This window comes from Polyodon spathula, chromosome 20 (assembly GCF_017654505.1).
Source record: "Polyodon spathula isolate WHYD16114869_AA chromosome 20, ASM1765450v1, whole genome shotgun sequence".
In the NCBI taxonomy this organism is placed as follows: Eukaryota; Metazoa; Chordata; class Actinopteri; order Acipenseriformes; family Polyodontidae; genus Polyodon; species Polyodon spathula.
Window position 1 is genome coordinate 7,012,224 of NC_054553.1, and position 17,545 is coordinate 7,029,768.

The 17,545-nt window shown below is 38.9% G+C and overlaps 1 protein-coding gene and 1 long non-coding RNA gene across 2 annotated transcripts; one reads left to right on the forward strand and one right to left on the reverse strand.

The window, feature by feature from the left end:
• Window positions 1-37: 37 nt before the first annotated feature.
• On the forward strand, window positions 38-3,730 carry LOC121295789. Its single transcript, XR_005946974.1, has 3 exons — window positions 38-313; window positions 426-476; window positions 3,202-3,730. It is a non-coding gene; the product is annotated as an uncharacterized LOC121295789 (long non-coding RNA).
• A 594-nt stretch (window positions 3,731-4,324) lies between these two features.
• LOC121295378 (cyclic nucleotide-gated olfactory channel-like) lies at window positions 4,325-8,068 on the reverse strand. Its single transcript, XM_041219920.1, has 3 exons — window positions 7,550-8,068; window positions 7,074-7,180; window positions 4,325-6,553 (listed from the first exon to the last, which is right to left on the reverse strand). Exons 1-3 carry the CDS (start codon window positions 7,672-7,674, stop codon window positions 5,121-5,123), a joined length of 1,665 nt encoding a protein of 554 aa, XP_041075854.1. The 5' UTR covers window positions 7,675-8,068; the 3' UTR covers window positions 4,325-5,120.
• Window positions 8,069-17,545: the final 9,477 nt, after the last annotated feature.

Consider the following 17,545-nt stretch of genomic DNA (forward strand, 5'->3'; position numbering starts at 1 on the left):
AATAAATAGACAACCTAGATGTGAGAAAAAAATTACGAAAATATGCATTATCTACAAAAAAAAAAGAAGTTACTGATAGAATATTATTTACTTAAGAGTCTGGCAAACAGGAATTATCAATGTGATTGATTTGATTGGCTGTTCAGAGATTCCAGCGTTCTTGGATTAGCTGAACCTCTGTCAGTTACTTTCTGATTGATAAGGGCGGTACTGTCTTGTTTCCATGGTACCCGAGGACTCCAACAAATTGAGCATGAACGTAAAGTTATGTTTGGACACGGTGTGGAAAACGTAGTGTTTCAAACATCTGAAAGTAAGCAACAAAGCCGCAACTTTCATTTAACTCAGTAGTCTTTCCTCAAGTTTTAAAGGAATGTACTTTTGCAGCCGAGACGGACTGTCTCTCTTCTATTCAATCGTTACAGGCACTTTCCAAACTGTTGTCACCGGGGCGAGACGATGAAGAAGACGAGCAGGTATTTATAATTATTTAGATCACGTAATGTTATATTTAGTACGATTTGAACATGTGATCTCCTAGCTTTTTAATTTTTTTTTTTTTTTTTTTTTTTTTTTTTTTCAATAATCTAATTAGTTTACCCACTCAAGTATTTATCATTTGAATTACAAATTGAGACTGTTTATTATTACTTGCAGCTTGGTTCTGGTTTGTTACAACTGTTTCATATTTTTCAGTTGAAGAAATTTCTCTGATAAAAATCATAAAATTTGATAACAACGATAAAATCACCAAGTGTATATTCGGTTTCGGATGTATTGTGTTTTTATTTATTTATTTTAGCCTGTTTCATTGACAGCGGGCCTAGGACCTGGTCACATTGGCCCAGCAAAATGTGAACCAAATGGTAAGACGTCTGTCTTTGTACAGTAACTGTGTGCAGAACACACATGATACAGTACCTTGCAGTTTACTGTAAATGCTCAACAAGGTATGTTATTAACATACGGACTACATTGGTAACACAGTATAGTTTTCAGAAGTGGGTCAACATGCAGACTAGCATATATCATGATGACAAATGACGAGTATAATGTAATCAAAAGCAGATAAGTGGGTCACATGGTCATTTGCCTACAGATAATTGTCTGCCCTATCGAAACATTTTACAAGCAAGACGATGATATTGTTGAATACATACTTACAAATGTAATTACAAGTGTCAGTTATGTCATTCAAATGCAGATAACAGATATCTAGCTGTTCAAATTGTATATTTTAAACTAACACTCAGAAAGTGAGAACCCAGCCTCTGCACAAAAAAGAGGCATTGTCTTGACATTGAAAAACTCCAAGAAAGCAATCAGTATTTGTTGTTCATGCAACCGTTTATGTCATGACATAATTATCAGTAAGGTAAAAAAAACTAAGTAAAACAACAACAAAAAAAATCTTGATATATCAAGGAAATGATGGCATGTTACCTTATGGGGCATGCATGTTTTAATAGTTTTTCTTTGATTGACAATCTGTGGTATTGTATAATTGTAATCTTGTAATCACAATAATTGACCTTTTTATCACAAAGGGTGGTTTAATGATCATCTGTGCATACTTCCATACTAGCAGCTCCACTGTATAACTTACATGTATAGTTAATATTTTGTTGCGTAGTAAACATATAAATTAACACACTACTGCAGAATATGTATCTGCTTATGTGAAAGTCGGCATCTTTTTTTCTGCAAGGAATTGCTTGGAATTTGGTCTTCTAAGAATGGTGTGAAATAGAACTACCGTAGATAAAGGACTGCACTACATAATCTTGCCACTGGGTGTCACTATGCAGTTAAAGAATAAAACTCTTAGGCAAAATGAAAAATAAAATAAAATAATAACTAGCAGTGAAGTTACCTGCACCTACACCCTCAGAAATAACTGCATAATATTACTTTTGCTGAAAGTGTTTTGAATGCGAAGACACAATAGAAACATCACCTCATCTACAGCAATAGGGGTGTAACGATATACTAATGTCATAATATGGTACATATCACAGTATGCCGGTCATACATGTGATGGTTCTGATGAGTTACATGTATGATGCATGCTAAGATCAAATGGTCATTTAATGATGAACCATTTTGTTAGGAGACAAAATTTTAAATGGATATGGAAAATATGTATTCATTCCAAATATAAAATGCATATATTCTTCATTTAATAATTATTTGAAGAACTACAATGAGCTATGTTTTTTTTTTTTTTTTGTATATATACACACACAATAAGTATCTCAATTACAATACAATATATTATGTAAAGAAAGTATCATGTATCATGGATACACAATTCATTGTTACCCCTCTATACAGCAACCGTATTATATTGCACCCAGCCTGAGGGTTCTATATAGAAGTCTTCTAAGTCTTTCTCTTTTTTTACTCAGGTTCTAAAGAACCATTCTTATATATTAAACAACAGCGCATTTATATAATGGGTTTAATATCTAAATCAATTGCAGACAACAATTGGTGTGTTAATTAGGGGGTTGAAAAATCAAGCATTGACATGTCTCGTTGGTTTGACCTATCTGTCATTGTTTAGATTTATATTGAAACCTTCTGTTTTTCAGTTTAAAATAAAGATTATTTATATAAATGATCAAAAATGGTTTTCCCAAGGAACAAAATACCATCTGAAGGAATTGGAACTTGACAAAGTGGATCTCAGTCCTTCCCAAAAATGTTCACAATCTAAGAAACTGGCAATATTGTGGGTAGGAAAGATAATATGCTTTGGAAGTAAGTCCCATAAATGCTGAGAGGCTTCCATGCCCTGATGTGCTGCCCGAATAGCAAAGACATCTGGAGTGAAGAAGAGGTGCCAGAGGGCTCAGAGCTTGATGACACCTGGGACCCCAGGCAGCAGCCCGAGCGAGTACAGTCAGCTGCCTATTCCTAGGCAGTAGCTGTTTCTGTCTCTCCTTAATAAACAGGGGAAGTGATACTGTAGACCTTCCCAAAAATGGGGGGTTTAAAAAAAAAAAAAAAAAAAAAAAAAAAAAAAATTGGTCACAATAAATTAAATTAAAAAAATACATATAAAAAAATAAAAATAAAAAATGTTTCAATCTGGAGCACACTAGTGTTTTCCTGTGCAGACAGCTCCAGCATTGAGCACTGCTACACTAAAGAGCATGGTGAAATCCAATATTTCTAACTCTTCTTTCTTCCTCACAGTAAATTAGGCCTGCACCTGCCCCATCCTGTGGGCAGTGAGACTGGCAAAGCTCATTTTATCCCAGCGGTACAGACCCTTGAGGTCACTTTAAATGTGCAGAGAGAGATGGATTCTACCACCTTTGCATGAAAAGCCATCTACAACTTGTTCCATACTTTCCTGTATGATTTCCACACTGGAATCATGGAAGGGCTCTGAGATCAAGTGATTGCTTCCAAAGGCTTCTGTGAAATGGAGTTCCCAAGAACCCTTGAAAAATGTCCTGTTTTGAATACAATTCTTTATGCGCTTTTACTCTGTATGCGTCTTGTTTTCTACTTTTAAAGTAGATCTTTACTGTTTTTATGAACTGGACCAGTTGTGCTTTGTTTATAAGATAGTTGCAATCTTCTTTTTAAAGGTTTGTATTTATGTTTAACCCAATGGTAGTCTTTTTCATATAAAGTATACTAAAAACATTGATTTGCATGCATGTCAATCTTTGTCTGATTTATGTCAAACCTTTTAACCTTGAACAAGACCAAAACAATACAGGAGCAAATAAGTGTGAGACAAGAGTATTTAAAATAGGAACACAATTTTTATTTCAATGTATTCCAACAAAATTAAGTTGTCAAGAATAATGAATAACTCAATTTGAGTTTTATAAAAATAGATGAAGTATTTAACCCTGCCAAATCAGGCTTTACTCAAATGAATAATCCAGTGCTCTACTAGGAAAGACATGCACTATTTAGAAAAATGTTTGTGATGCAGTTATATACATTGCAAACATGCCCTGGGAACATTTGTTCCTCTGGACAGTATTTTTCACCTTGAGAACTGATTTATGGGTTAATATTTGATAGATTTTGAACTGTTCTACCATGATATTAATATTTTCATGTTGTTAAGTTTACCTTTTTTGCCTCTTGCAGATATTTTTTTGGAAACTACAAGAGGTCTAATTTAGTTGCTAGCCCTTTATTGTACCAAATGAATACTATTGTAACTAATATAGTTGTATCAAAATGTTTGCAAAATGCAGAAATAAAAAAAAAAAACACAAAAAAACAAGCAGTTAACAGTAGTCCTGACTGCTACATTTTATACAGTATTAATTATTCAGTATTAATTATTCAGATCTTAGATGGTCATACATATGATACAAGACTGTAATTCCAACACAAGAGTAACAAGTATACATGTTTAAACAAGTTAAATTATATAAGTTGCCGTGTCTGTGTAAAGATCACTATGGTTCAAGTGACCTTTAGGTGAGGTAATTTACAATAATTTAAGTTACAGTTGAGCATGAAATAGAGAAAAACTATGATACACTAGTATTTGAAATCCCAAATGATGAACTCTGTGATTTATAAAAAAACATCTGGCCTAATATCTAACCAGAAATATCCTACACTGGTGAATTGCCAGCCTTTATGAATGGTTTGATTACTTCTGGGCTGAAGGTGAGGTTGATGGTCTATTATAACAAAATAGTCTTTAATACAGTTGAGCCTCAAAGTTACAAACAACACACTGACTGTTCAACCAAGCACACCACTTAAAGCTTAACCAAGGCTACTGTAAAAGACATCCAACACTGAATTTTACAAGTTAAACATAGCTCTCCTGTCTTCTTTTTTGTTTTTAACTTATTTATCATATTAAAGATGTAGATCTTATATTAACACAGTACACATACATAAAATCATTGAAAATAGTATCAGTTTCAGAGTTATAAACATGTCATTGTTATGAACATCTTCCATTCCCTATGTGTTCATAACTTTGGGATTCCACTGACCTAGTATTTCACATGTACTTTTGCATTGTTTATATAGTGATTCAATCTTGTGCGGGTTACATAGGATAGCAGACCTTCCAACAGTCTCAGCCTACAATTGAAAGCAATCAATAAAAGCATTTGATAAAGTTAATTGGTTGGGAGGGAGGGCCACTGCATGCCCTCACTGCGGGTTCCGTCAGTGTCATTGGTGCTGTCCATCCCATCAGAGAGGTACCCACTGCCCAGGTTCTTGACCCTCCTCTCAAGGAAGGTGATCCTCTGCTTCAGCTTAAGCTGGGTGGAGTTGTACTCTGTCATCAGCCGAGCAAAGCGTGTTTGCAGGTTGTCCAAGGAGGACTCCAGCCTCTCTATCTTCTCCTCCACCTCCCCCACCCCCCCTTGCCCAGCTGACTCATCCAGCATTCCTTCTTTTACCAGGATCTCCCGGCCCCTCTCCTCCAGCATCTTCTTAGCATCTGGATACTCAATCAGTGCCTCCATCAGATCATCCTTAGAGAGGCAGAAGAGATCAGAGTAGCCCATGCTCCGGATATTGGCTGTCCTCCTGTTGCCCATCTTGCTGCCTTCAATGTTAAGGATGCTGATCTCCCCAAAACAGCTTCCGGCTGTCAAGAGGGCATACTGGGTGATCCCATCATCAGCTACCACAGCCAGTTTCCCCTCCTTAATAATGAACATCTCTTTTCCAATGTCCCCTTTCCGGCAGATGTAATCCCCAGGACTATAAACCTGAGGCTTCAGTTTCAAAACCAGCTCAACCAAAAGCCCGGCCTCACAGTCTTGGAAGATACGAACCTTTTTTAAGGTGTCCAAGTGGACGTTGATGGCTATTTCAGCCCTCAGCTTGTCTGGCAGGCTTTTGAGGACCTCCTTTTCGTCCATAGTCTTTTTGTTGGTCCAGAGGTAGTCGAACCACTTGATGACCCTGGCCTGCATCCCTCTGCTCACTTTGCGGAACTGCATGTAGTGTTTGATAGAGTCGACCTTGGTCTGGAATTCCGCTCTTGTGGCGTTCATGTTAGAGATCATGGATCCGACATTTCCCACAATAGTAGCAAAGATCAAGACCCCAACCAGAAAATCAAAAACAACAAACAAAAACTGCTCATCCCTTACCGGGGCTGGCATGTCTCCAATGGTGGTGAGTGTGAGAGTAGACCAGTACAGACAGTAGATGTACTCTTGAGTCAATTTGCTGTAAGTGGGGTCTGTAAAGTTGGGAAAGACCCAGGTGTCCGACCCTAATCCAAAGGCCTTAGAGATAGCAAAGTAGATGCAGCCATTCCAGTGGATGATAACCAGGATGTAGAGCACCAGATTGCAGATGCGGAAAATGTTGGGATAGTTGGTGCGTGTCTCTGTCCGGTTGAAGAACTCAAACATCCTGGGAAAGCGCAGAAGGCGGTTGAAGCGAAGTGCAGGGGTGTGGATGCCTGTGGCGATGTAAGCTAGGTCTGTCGGTAAGATGGAGATCACATCCAGCTTGAACTGCAGGGTGTGGATGTAGCTCTCCCTAAGTTTGGCCAGGTCCTTTACCATCAGCCCCTGCTCAAGGAAACCTAAGGGAGATTAATGATGTGTTTTATTTATAAATCTCCCATAACAGATGGGATGTTTATTTCCTTTCAAACTGCCTTGCTTTTTTTTTTTAATGCTACTGAAAATGCCTTTTGTATTTAGCTATTTGGTAACTTGTGTACATGCTTCATTAAGAATTGAGGGTCTAATTATTTATTGAATTCACAATGCATACCATGGACCTGATGTAATGTGATCAATATAATTTTCCATGTTTCTTACACTTTAAATGATTCAGAAGTACAGTGCAGTGTGGGCACCATTGCATAAAATTGTGAAATAAACGTGTATATATATGTAAGGGTTGAGAATTATATATTCATGATCTACTGCTCCTTGATATAACCATTTTTTTTTTTTATTGCCAGCATTCTTTTATTGTTTAAAGATGCATACAGAGTACATATGTTACAATCTACTTACAGTTTTCCCAGGGTTTTGTTTCATATTTGTCTGTTAGGGGAAGTAAGAGATAACCTGCAGCTTTAACAAACAACAGACCTGTGCGGAGCCGAACAGCAGTGTCCATAATGTAGAGGGCATCCGAAATGTAATCCAGAACCAGCCAAAGAATGTAGTTTTCAGTTTGCAGATCATCAAAACAGGCCCTGGATACAAAACAAAGCAATGAAGGTGTCTTGAATTTGAAGAAAATCCTTGTATTCATTGGAATGATCTGATCTGATCTGAGCCATGATACATCTGGCAGCCAGTTCACACCACAAGCAAAAGACCAACAGGTTCAGAAGATGATCTTCAGAATTGGTTAATGGTTTAAATAAGCCTTCCTTGAAGGCCGTGTGCCATTACACAGAATTGTCATATGTTTCATAGCTTTATATTGACATTTGTCTTATTGGTCCAGTCTTGACAAACTACCAGCTTATGGCTTGAACGATGCCAGCTTATCTAACTGATTAAGTATCTAACACATGCATAGTAAAATACTTATTATTAAATGACTTTACAAAACTTACCGAACTATCAGCATGCACCAGTTATAGAGTACAGGAATGGCGATTATTAAGAGCCAGTGGTTGTAAAGATTCTCAGCAGGGTCGAACACAAACACTTCCTTCTTTCTGTGAACAAACATTACCATGCTTTAAACACTGCCCCAAGGGCTGGCTTTTTCATTGAAGTTGTTTATGGGCTCAGCAACACTCCCTGGAGGAGAAACAGCAGCCACCCCAACTGCATGCCTGTCACCACCGGCTCCTGGGTCTAGCTGAATAAGAACATCAGAAACAACAGCTACAGGTATGCTTTATACCATATACATTACTTTAATAGCAGAACCACAGGAACTGGAGCAGGGTGACTCCCTGTTATGGAAAAGTTTAGCTGTGCTGCCCAAGTGACAGGGAGTCAGTGGAGCCCAGGTGTTCCATTAAAAGAAAATAATGTCCAATTCTCAAAAGGGCTGATGACACCAGATGAGTCCTTGTCTCATTGTGAGATTCCAATACCCATGATTACAATACCAGTGTATTACTCAGAAGGGCCCCTGGCATGAATATTTGCAGATCTCACAATTAGCAGCAATGGCAACACCATGGATTTGAAACTCACATGGTGTATTGACACTGCAATACCATAGGGTTAGGGATGTCATCCTGGAGTATATTTTCAGAATTCTAGCAAAAGGTTAATACATTGGAATTAACAAGCAACTGTATTGGCTGTTAGATCTGTAGCTCTGCCGCTGACATTCATTTCTGCTATTTAGGTGTGATTAATGTATGTGGTTAATTGCTTGCATTAGCTAATAGCAGCTATTAGGTAACCTAATTTACCTAGTTTATGAAGCAGTGTGATGTTCGCTGTGTTTACATGTCTCAGTAACTGGGGATGAAAATGCTGCTTGCCACAGCAAGAAAACTGTCTCTGTGGAAATGCTCTATGCAAACACTAACTAACACATGACAACCTCCTCCCTCCACACAAATAGATGCACATACTTTTTGTCTTTTCCCTTGCTGTCGCTTTTCTCTTGGTCCTTGCGGGAGTTGCTGACCCGGCTGGAAATGGTCCGCAGCTCCGGCCCTCGAAAGCGCTCAAGGAAGGAGTCTGGCCGCTGCTCCTCCTCGTGCAGGCTTTTGTGAGCCCACTCCCTCAATGTCACAACCATCTGCACCAGCCTGCCAGAGCAGAGAGAGGACACAAGTAACCCACACGACTAGTCATGTGCAACACGCATTAGTGCAAACTCTGCTATATCAGATAGTATGAGGGACACCAGATATCCTCTCTCTAGTGTAGATCCTACACAGGTTTCGATGGAGGGACCTCGAATACAAACAGAGGACACCATATATGACATAAATACATACGTGCATTGGCATGTTCATTTAAAGAATTCAATGTAAACTTCTTGGATATCTGCAATTTTTTTATTAACAAATGGAACTATAAATGTGCTTTTATTTGTAACATGTTGCATGATTCTACTAAGCATTGTACCGACACTTATTCATAACAAACCTCTTACAGCACCTCTTACAGAACTATTCTCAGTGACCCCCTACCTTGAGAGTGCCCCCCTCCCTTGGAAGGAGTTCTGGGAGTGCAGCCCATTGGGGTCCAGTGAGGCCACCCTCTGCAGCTCTGAGGAGGTGTCATCACACATGGACTGGGCCCTGAAGACACACACACACACAGACACACAGCTAAGTTAGTAGGTAATTCCATCAAGATGTTTCACTTTCATTTGTTAGGCATTGAAAAATGTTCCAAGTTCAGTACATATAAACATGGATTTTGTTCAATCCATTCACTGTAGGCACAGTTAAACATTGTTGTTGCTGCAATTCAAAGACTGACAAAGCCTTGATTGTCCCTGACCTGCTGAGAGTGTGGTCCATACACTCCAGCTCCTCATCTGTGGTAGTCTTGACAGACAGCCTGTGGTTGGAAAGTTGATTGCTCTCGATGTTCATCTGCCCAGTCATCTTGTCAGCACACTACTCTGAGCTGAAGGCAGAGCTAGAACACAGAGAAGAGGATCTGAGTTTAGGCTGCCTCATCCCCGACACCACACAGAAACCCCCCTGTCAACTACCGTTGTGGTTCCATCCAGCCAATGGCTTATACCATTGCATCTGCACCTGGCCCAACACGCATACCCCATTGCCTTGTCATTGTAGTGCATCTGTACTATGTAATGAACTCAATCTACTGGCTGGCTGAGTTGATTCATATGAGGATGTATCTGTCTACTTGGCACATGGAATCCGGCTCTGTCGGGGCTTTTCTTTCCCAGAGTTCCTTGCAGTGGTGCCTAATGAACCTCACACTACCTCAATATTTAAATGTGACAGTGTATCAGCTGCTGATCTATGCCTTTGCTCTAGCCACTAGACTACACTGCCTGTGATCCCCTGCCTTAATTGTACGATAGCAAAGAAGAGTATTCTTTTATTAGAGAACATACTAGTTAGTCAAAATATTTAGCTCATTTACAGTAAAAATCACTAAAAACAAATCACTGAGTGTGACACAGTTGTGTAAGATATGTAAATAAATGCTGTGCCTAATTAGGCTCTAGAGTTATTGTTGCTTGTCTGGGGGCCTCACTCGTAGCTAGGGATACAGCACTGGCAACCATGACAACACCAGGCACAACAATCTCAGTTCTACCTTGACCCATTAAAGCTTTCAAAGGAGAGTTTTAGTCATGTATTTCTGTTCATTATTTCAGTCCAATCCCCATCTATACAGGTCAGCTCAAGGTCAGCTCATTCAAATTAGTGAGATTTAAAAAAAAGAAAAATCGAATAAAATGCATCGTGACCAAGGCCAAAAGCTTCTCGCTGCATACGAATGAGACTTAGCATGCCTGCTTGCATGATAGGATTCCTTCTAAAACTCCTACCTGACACAAACAGGATCGCACACAAAACTGACACAAACAAGATTGCACACATACTTATACAGGTAAGGTCTCTGTTCCAGGATTCAGTCTGATGTGATACTGTGAACATGGTAGAAACCATTATTATGATGTTTATGCAATCTGCTGGCTTCATGTTTCCAGAAATCTATGTTGAATGCCTACTCATGAAAAATGAATGTGAAAGAAGGATAAGATGTCCTGCACTGAGGTGCTTACTGCTGCTGAGAAGAGCACAGCAGGGAAATTGTTCATTAGAGGCTAAGTGATATTTACATTTCTAATTAAACAGAAGAGTGAACTGAACCTTCTGTATCGAGCTTTTGTATTATAATAAACTAACAAACGCATCTGTCAAAAGCTTTCAGAAAATCACTCCTCAACAGACAAAAAGGGTGACAGAATATGTTACTGTTCCCTCTGTTATTGAAATGATCCTATTTTAGTTCTTCCTAAATATTTCAGATACACTACTATACTTCTTGGTACTTTTGGTGTAGGTCACATGATCTGATAGAAGTTATTTGAACTTCAACAGATTTAGTACATGGAAGCAAGAGCAACTGTCTTTAAGATATCTCTGCATATTACACAGTGATGTATACAAACACAAGTAAAGACCCCAGGATAATGCCATTGCTAATAAGAAAATGAATTCAAAATCTTCGCTACCACTCCTTTAATACTGATTGACAACCAATGGATACAGTGGGATTGATTTTCTTAGCAATTTTCCTCCAATAAGAAATTATGAATGCTTCAAAACCAGAAATAAACAGGTCCATTTAGAGCTGCCTATACCTGAGTGTCCTTTTTACTAATTCCAAAGATTTGTTGTTGATTCCACACAGAAAAGGGGAGCAAACTTTACATCGGAGCACAAGCTTAGTAAGTCGCTCCCTTTGCAGAAATATTGCCTGATTCAAAAGTGTGCTTCAATGTTTTGTGAGGTTGCTTTTCTTCATGGCTGTGGACACCATGTTCGTGCAATGCCGTGCAACACATTACATTGTCCCTGGGTGCATACTGAAATCCCTGGACACCTACCTGAGCTTTCAATAGAACCATCCCTTATTAGGCACAACACTCAAGTACTGGATCCTTTTCTGACCATTATGAAAAATACCACTAGGATAATCCCAGGGTATTATCCTGAAAACTAGCTTTGAAAGCCTGGAAACTGGACTTCTATGTTAAGATCATCAGTTTTGGTCCTTCAGTCACTTCACGACCACTTGTGGTTTAGAAAAAAATCCCGGCTTCACCTCAAGCTGTCCGCTGACCACAGCAGCATCCCCTTAAACTTCACACTAATTGCCCAGTACTTGCCCATTTTCTTCCAGTGGTACACTATGATAAAAGTATTGCAAAATGTAGTACACTATACTGAAAGCGAGGTAAAAGCAATGTTACATCTTTAAAGTCCCGTCCTGGTTAAGAGATAGTAGACAACACACAAATGCAATGCATAACAAAATAAATTATATATTTCAACAAAAACACTGCAAAGAACTGTTTATTTGAGCAACCATGCTGATTATACAGCATGTACAGATTAAAGTGAATGTGCTCCTCTTATTCAATGCCTGTCTCTCCCCATTAACCCTTTGTGCTAGAGTAAGGGATGTCTCTAACACCATCAATGTTACCACTCAGTTTTGATGTCTTGATTCTTTTAATGAATGGATCAATGAAAATGTTCTTGAAACACAACATGTTCTCGTGGCCGTTGCACAATACAATAGCTCTCCAGAGCTAGTAGTAAAAGTGTAACAATACTCACCGACCCACTTAGGAATCCAGTTTTACTCAGAACCATTGGTGTCGGTATGCCATAAAACCCCACTTTATCCTTACAGGGCTCCCCATTGCAAGGAATAAAATGGAAATGAGGAAAACGGTATCTGGCTGTCTATCTGTTAGGTGTCTGTGTAGCGTCCCTCCTCTCTGCTCTGCGCCGTGGTGTAGCTCTCGCTCTTTCCAGTCCTGCTTGCTGGATGAATAACATCAACTGTGTCCCAGTGGAGATGTCTTGCAGAGCAGGACTGGCATCAGTGCTGAGCTTGTGATCCAGTGGGGATGAGCACAGCCCCTGTCAAGAGGGAGGGGAATCAAGAGACACAGGAGTTCATCTCTATGAACGCCATTGACAGATGAGACACACTGCAGTACCTACGCACATTTCATTCTGTAAATGGGAATGAGATTTAGTCTTCTTTTTTTTATTTTAATATAACTAGGTATTTTCATGGATGTCCACACCTATATCAGTGTCTCACCTTGTAGTTCAGGTAAAGATTGAAGCTCACTGTGAGGGGGAAGCTTTCATTGCTCCTGATAGCCACAGCTATTGTCCCTTTGTGTTTCATAAAGAACTATTTTGCTAGACCAACTGCACTTCAGTTTCCAGTTAGAGAAGGCATTGTTTGTTTGAGTGTTTCCACCAAGCTTCCCATCTCCCCAGGGCTCCTCTCACCACTAATCTCCCAGAATCGTGCACAGTCCCCACTAGCCCTTGGGTTCAACCACATTCTGTGCATGGGTTCAATAGAAAACAACAGCAGGAGCCAGGGCCCTGCAGAGGTACATAAGCTGGGGAGAGTCTTACTTTACTGTTGATGCAAGGTCTGTATTGGACTGGTTGAACTTGAATCGCCCAGGCTATACTGTTAAATATTTTTTAAATTGTATAATAAGAGTCCATTCTTTTACACAATCATGTAGTAAAAAAAAAAGTTTCAGTAAGTAATTAATATTAAGCCTGTTTCTCAAATGGTTTCTGACAAATTCTACACTACTGCGATCAATCTGTTAATATAGGCTGTAAGGAGTCAGTGACACACTGATAATAATAAAAAAAAAATGTTTTATTAATAAAACGAATCAAGGTAAAAGCCATAATAAATGTCAAGAGTTGAGACTGTTTATTAGATATACTATGATATACTGTATGCAGACCTCAAAATGTACTTATTTGAGTGTAAGTGGAAATGTAAAGAAACAGGTGTTATTAAACAATAATGTATTAATATATTTCAGTACCTCTGTCCTGTCTTCACATTGGATGATTACTGACCAGTGATCTTGACCACTGACACCAGGGTGCAGCTGTGTGAGTGCTTGGTTTCTATATGATGAGCTTTGTTTTTTTGTTTTTTTGCCATTTGTTTTTGTTGTCTGTGTTACTACCGTATGAATCAACAGTGTAACATCAGAGAGTCCTTATATAAAAACACAACAAACAAACAGGATGGAGATGCGGGTCTCCCTTTGATGGGAGTTCATTAATGCACCATCCTCAATGCGAGCAGCAATCTGATCAAAATTCAGGAGAAGCCTCTGATGAAGGCACAAGCCCCTTCCTCCTTTTCAAACTATCTCACTCTTGTGTCAGCCACTGCCTTTGAAATGAATTAATGAACGCTGCTTCATGGGACTGATTAACATTCAAAGGCAGGGAAGCAGGGGAGCAAACAAACATAAACATCACCCAATAACAGCAAGAGGAATTTCAAAGAGCTTTGCACTTAGATACACAATTGATATATACTGTAAGGGACTGTAGGGTAAAACTAGTTTTTTCCCTCTCTTTCTTCAAATGGTAAAATATTATTGCTCTTTAAATTACCCCATTAAGATCGCAGCAAATAGATGCCCATATTAGCTATCAGTAGTTTAAACTATGTAAGATAAATCTTTTCATGACGAAAGGATTGAAACCTTAAAGAAAGGCTACCACTTCTATATTATCAGTAATTAAAACACTTTTAATTGTGATTTGATGAGACGGGGTTGAAACTCTTAATGGCTGAGGCAGGTAATTAGCAGTTTCTGCTCTTCTCTCCCTGGGGGATGCAGTCTTTCAAGTCTCTACAGAGCACATTGGATTTTGTATTCTGTCAGCCTGCTAGTAAACAAACTATCAGACTGGAACGTGCTGCTCATTTGATGTTGCACAATAAAAGTACAACACGTTTTAATAGAATAAATAAGGGTGTATATTTTTCACGACTTTTACGATTCTGTTAAATTTACCCATTGCTGTGGACTATGTAGTTTCCTGTGAAAATTCCCATTTCTGAATAGTGTAAATAAACATATTTTTTATCACTTAAAAATAAATACAACAAACATTTGCCTTATCCACACACTACCTGTTACACTGCATTTAGGAACCTGGCAGCTGGCTTGGTTTGCTTCCGACAAATGACATGAACACGTTGCATAGAGCTCACAGTTTGTTTAAAATGTCCTAAATGAAAAAGACATCAGCTGCATCAAAGATCAGAAATATTTCTGTTAAAGATCATTGTGTTCAGTACAAGTTAACGTTATTATTTTTTTTACATGTATTTATGTTTTTATTTTGTTTGATAATTCACCGATGGTGACAGTAAAAGGTCTTTAAATTGTGTACATAAAAAAATGTTCTACAATTTAACATTTACTGTTTTTCAGGGAAGCATTTCAGTATTTAGGAACATTTGTTTGTATAACAACTCCAGACAAAATGATCGATTTTGCTTTAATAAATATTACGTTTGGCTGCGAGTACTTATGTCTAACTGGACTGCACTGCCTCCCAGTCCTTAGCTTTTAAATAGACTTAGGTCACACTGCCTCCTAGCACTCTATTCTAACCAATAGCGCACACTGCATTCTAGACCTCCTCTATAAATACCATCCCTATCATAATGACACAAGTACTCTTATTCTGAAATATGATTTAAAAGGGCATTGTCTGTAAAAGTATGTGAAGTGTAGCAGAAAGCAGACTTCAGGATACAGAGCCCATATTTCTGTGTTGGTGTGCAGCTGTCACTGTAGCCATGACAGCGCAGAGAATTGCAGTCAGAGGTACAGATCCCTTATTCCAGAGAGTCTCTCTCTAGCTGCAGTAAACATGTCATTCTATCACAATCACGGTGTACAGCCAGCTCTACTGAGTTCGAACAGTGAGACGCCGGGCCCACGTAATTTCTTGCTATAACTCAAGTCTCTACAGTTTCAGTGCAAGGTGCAGGTAGAGGGTTATCTGCGCAGCCACAGCCAGCTGTTGACGAGGCTGGCACTGACCAGGATGGTAAACAGCACCAGCTCGGTCTGTCGGTGCGCCGCACTCTGCTTCTCCAGCCCTGCCAGACACCTGCTCATCTTACTCAACTGAAACAGAAGGAATCTGTAATTACATACACTGTAGATACATGATAACTACACCTATGTGGTAACTACAATTTTAAATACATAAGTAATTTAAACTGACACAGTCAGAACAGCAAATTAGTGAGCTGAGTTAATTTTGCAACTAAATATTTATTTTAATAATCTAAACATCATTAGAGCACAATCATGCTCTAAAATGTATCTGATTTTAATGTAAAAACTTGATGGAAAGCACTGGCAGGACCTATATAGTAAAAGAAAGGTAAAATCTGTATGGATCTGTTGCTTGTTAGAGTTGAAATATAGTCAAAAGTGCAAGTTTAATTACATTATACACCATAATCCATTCACAACATCCATAAATATCACTGCATTATATATAACCACAGAGCAGTAGACAGACATGTACAGTAAACAGACAGAAACTGGTTTGAGATGAATCCCTTTCATCTTGTATTATTCTGTCAAGCCTCATTTTGTGGAGGTGGAGTCATGCTAGTTTTTCTCAATTGGAATGCCACAGGGATATTAAGCCACAAGTGAAGCACCACAATTCCCTCCCCTCACCTGTCTCCTAAGTGCAAGAACCTCCACAAACCCCATGTCCTCTCCTTCAAGAACAATCACAGTGTCATGGATACTGCAAGGCCACACAAGCACAGTACACCGTACTTAAAAAGGAAGGTTATACATATAGAACTGTTGTCTTGTTATTAGGTAATGTCAACTAAAAGCAAAGACAATACAGCAGACAAACCTTGGTGATGCAGTCAATACTGGTATATTCAGAAGTAATGTTTAAAAGACAAACAGGCAGTAGCTTATACTTTTAAGTGCGCTATTCCTGGAAGTATGAATGTGTAAACATGTTTTGTTTTTTGTTTTTCACTTACAGCTGGTTTCACAGATCCTGATTAACAATAATATCAGACTATCTTATCTAAAGTAACATTGGATAGTCCCAGATTAGTGCAAATCAGGGTTATTGAAACCATCTACTAGAGTTTATAGGGTTATTTTACATTCACCCCCTCCAGCCACACAAAAGAGATGTTGTGATTCAGGGCTATGTCCCACCAGGTCATTCATGGAAACATGGTCATTAAATATAAATAACCCTGCATCTGTATTTGCTTATGACTGTGAACCAGGGGAAAAAAAGGACAGGGACAGTACTTGCTTGCATATTATTAATATATCTACAATTCATCACTGTTGTGCATGGCGTTAATAAATGATGAACAGGTTGCAGACAGCATGAGATACACTTGAAAGGTATGCACAAGGTAATGCTGCCGCTAAGCATGGACACGGTTAAGGACCATACCTGGGGGGAGTGGGCCAGGACACTGGACTTGCAGGGCATTGGCTCCCACTATCTTCCACAACACTCTTGTTGATCATGTCAATCGTTTAAACATGCAAAACAACAAAGCTTTAAAATAGGCAGTGTTCTTTTTGTTTGGTCTTCTATTACTTGTAGTTCCATGAATACCCAGTAGGGGTCTCCATCTGCACAGTAGTAATTCTGCTGCTTCCCTGGAAAGGCCGAGAGAAGAGGACCTACAGTACTGTAGGAGATGCCGTCACTTAGTGCTGTCAGATCTCTCAACTTCCAAAATTTTTACCAAACACAAAGACTGGCTTTGTTTAACAACTACAATTTAGCCGAACAGCAAAGCTGAGGCTGGTGGAAGCAGCGAATCGGTGATGTCTTCCATTTTAAAGAGCATTTGAAGCAAGTCAGTTTACTGAAATTGGATATTTGGAAACTTTATGGTTTCCAGGCAATTGTACTTTTTAATCTGCCTGTATCTGCTGTCTGGGAGACAGAAAGCTTGAGTCAGCAAGAGCACACCCCCCACTCCCACACTGAAATATTTACTCATGAGTTATATTTATATGAAGAATAACCAGA

Excerpts from the sequence above, each read along its gene's own strand:
- LOC121295378 (XM_041219920.1), bottom strand. The coding sequence starts at position 7,674 with ATGGTAATGTTTGTTCACAGAAAGAAGGAAGTGTTTGTGTTCGACCCT. Across the intron at positions 7,181-7,549 it reads TGGTGCATGCTGATAGTTCG|GGCCTGTTTTGATGATCTGC; the intron begins GTAAGTTTTGTA and ends TTTTGTATCCAG. Across the intron at positions 6,554-7,073 it reads TGCTGTTCGGCTCCGCACAG|GTTTCCTTGAGCAGGGGCTG; the intron begins GTCTGTTGTTTG and ends AATCTCCCTTAG.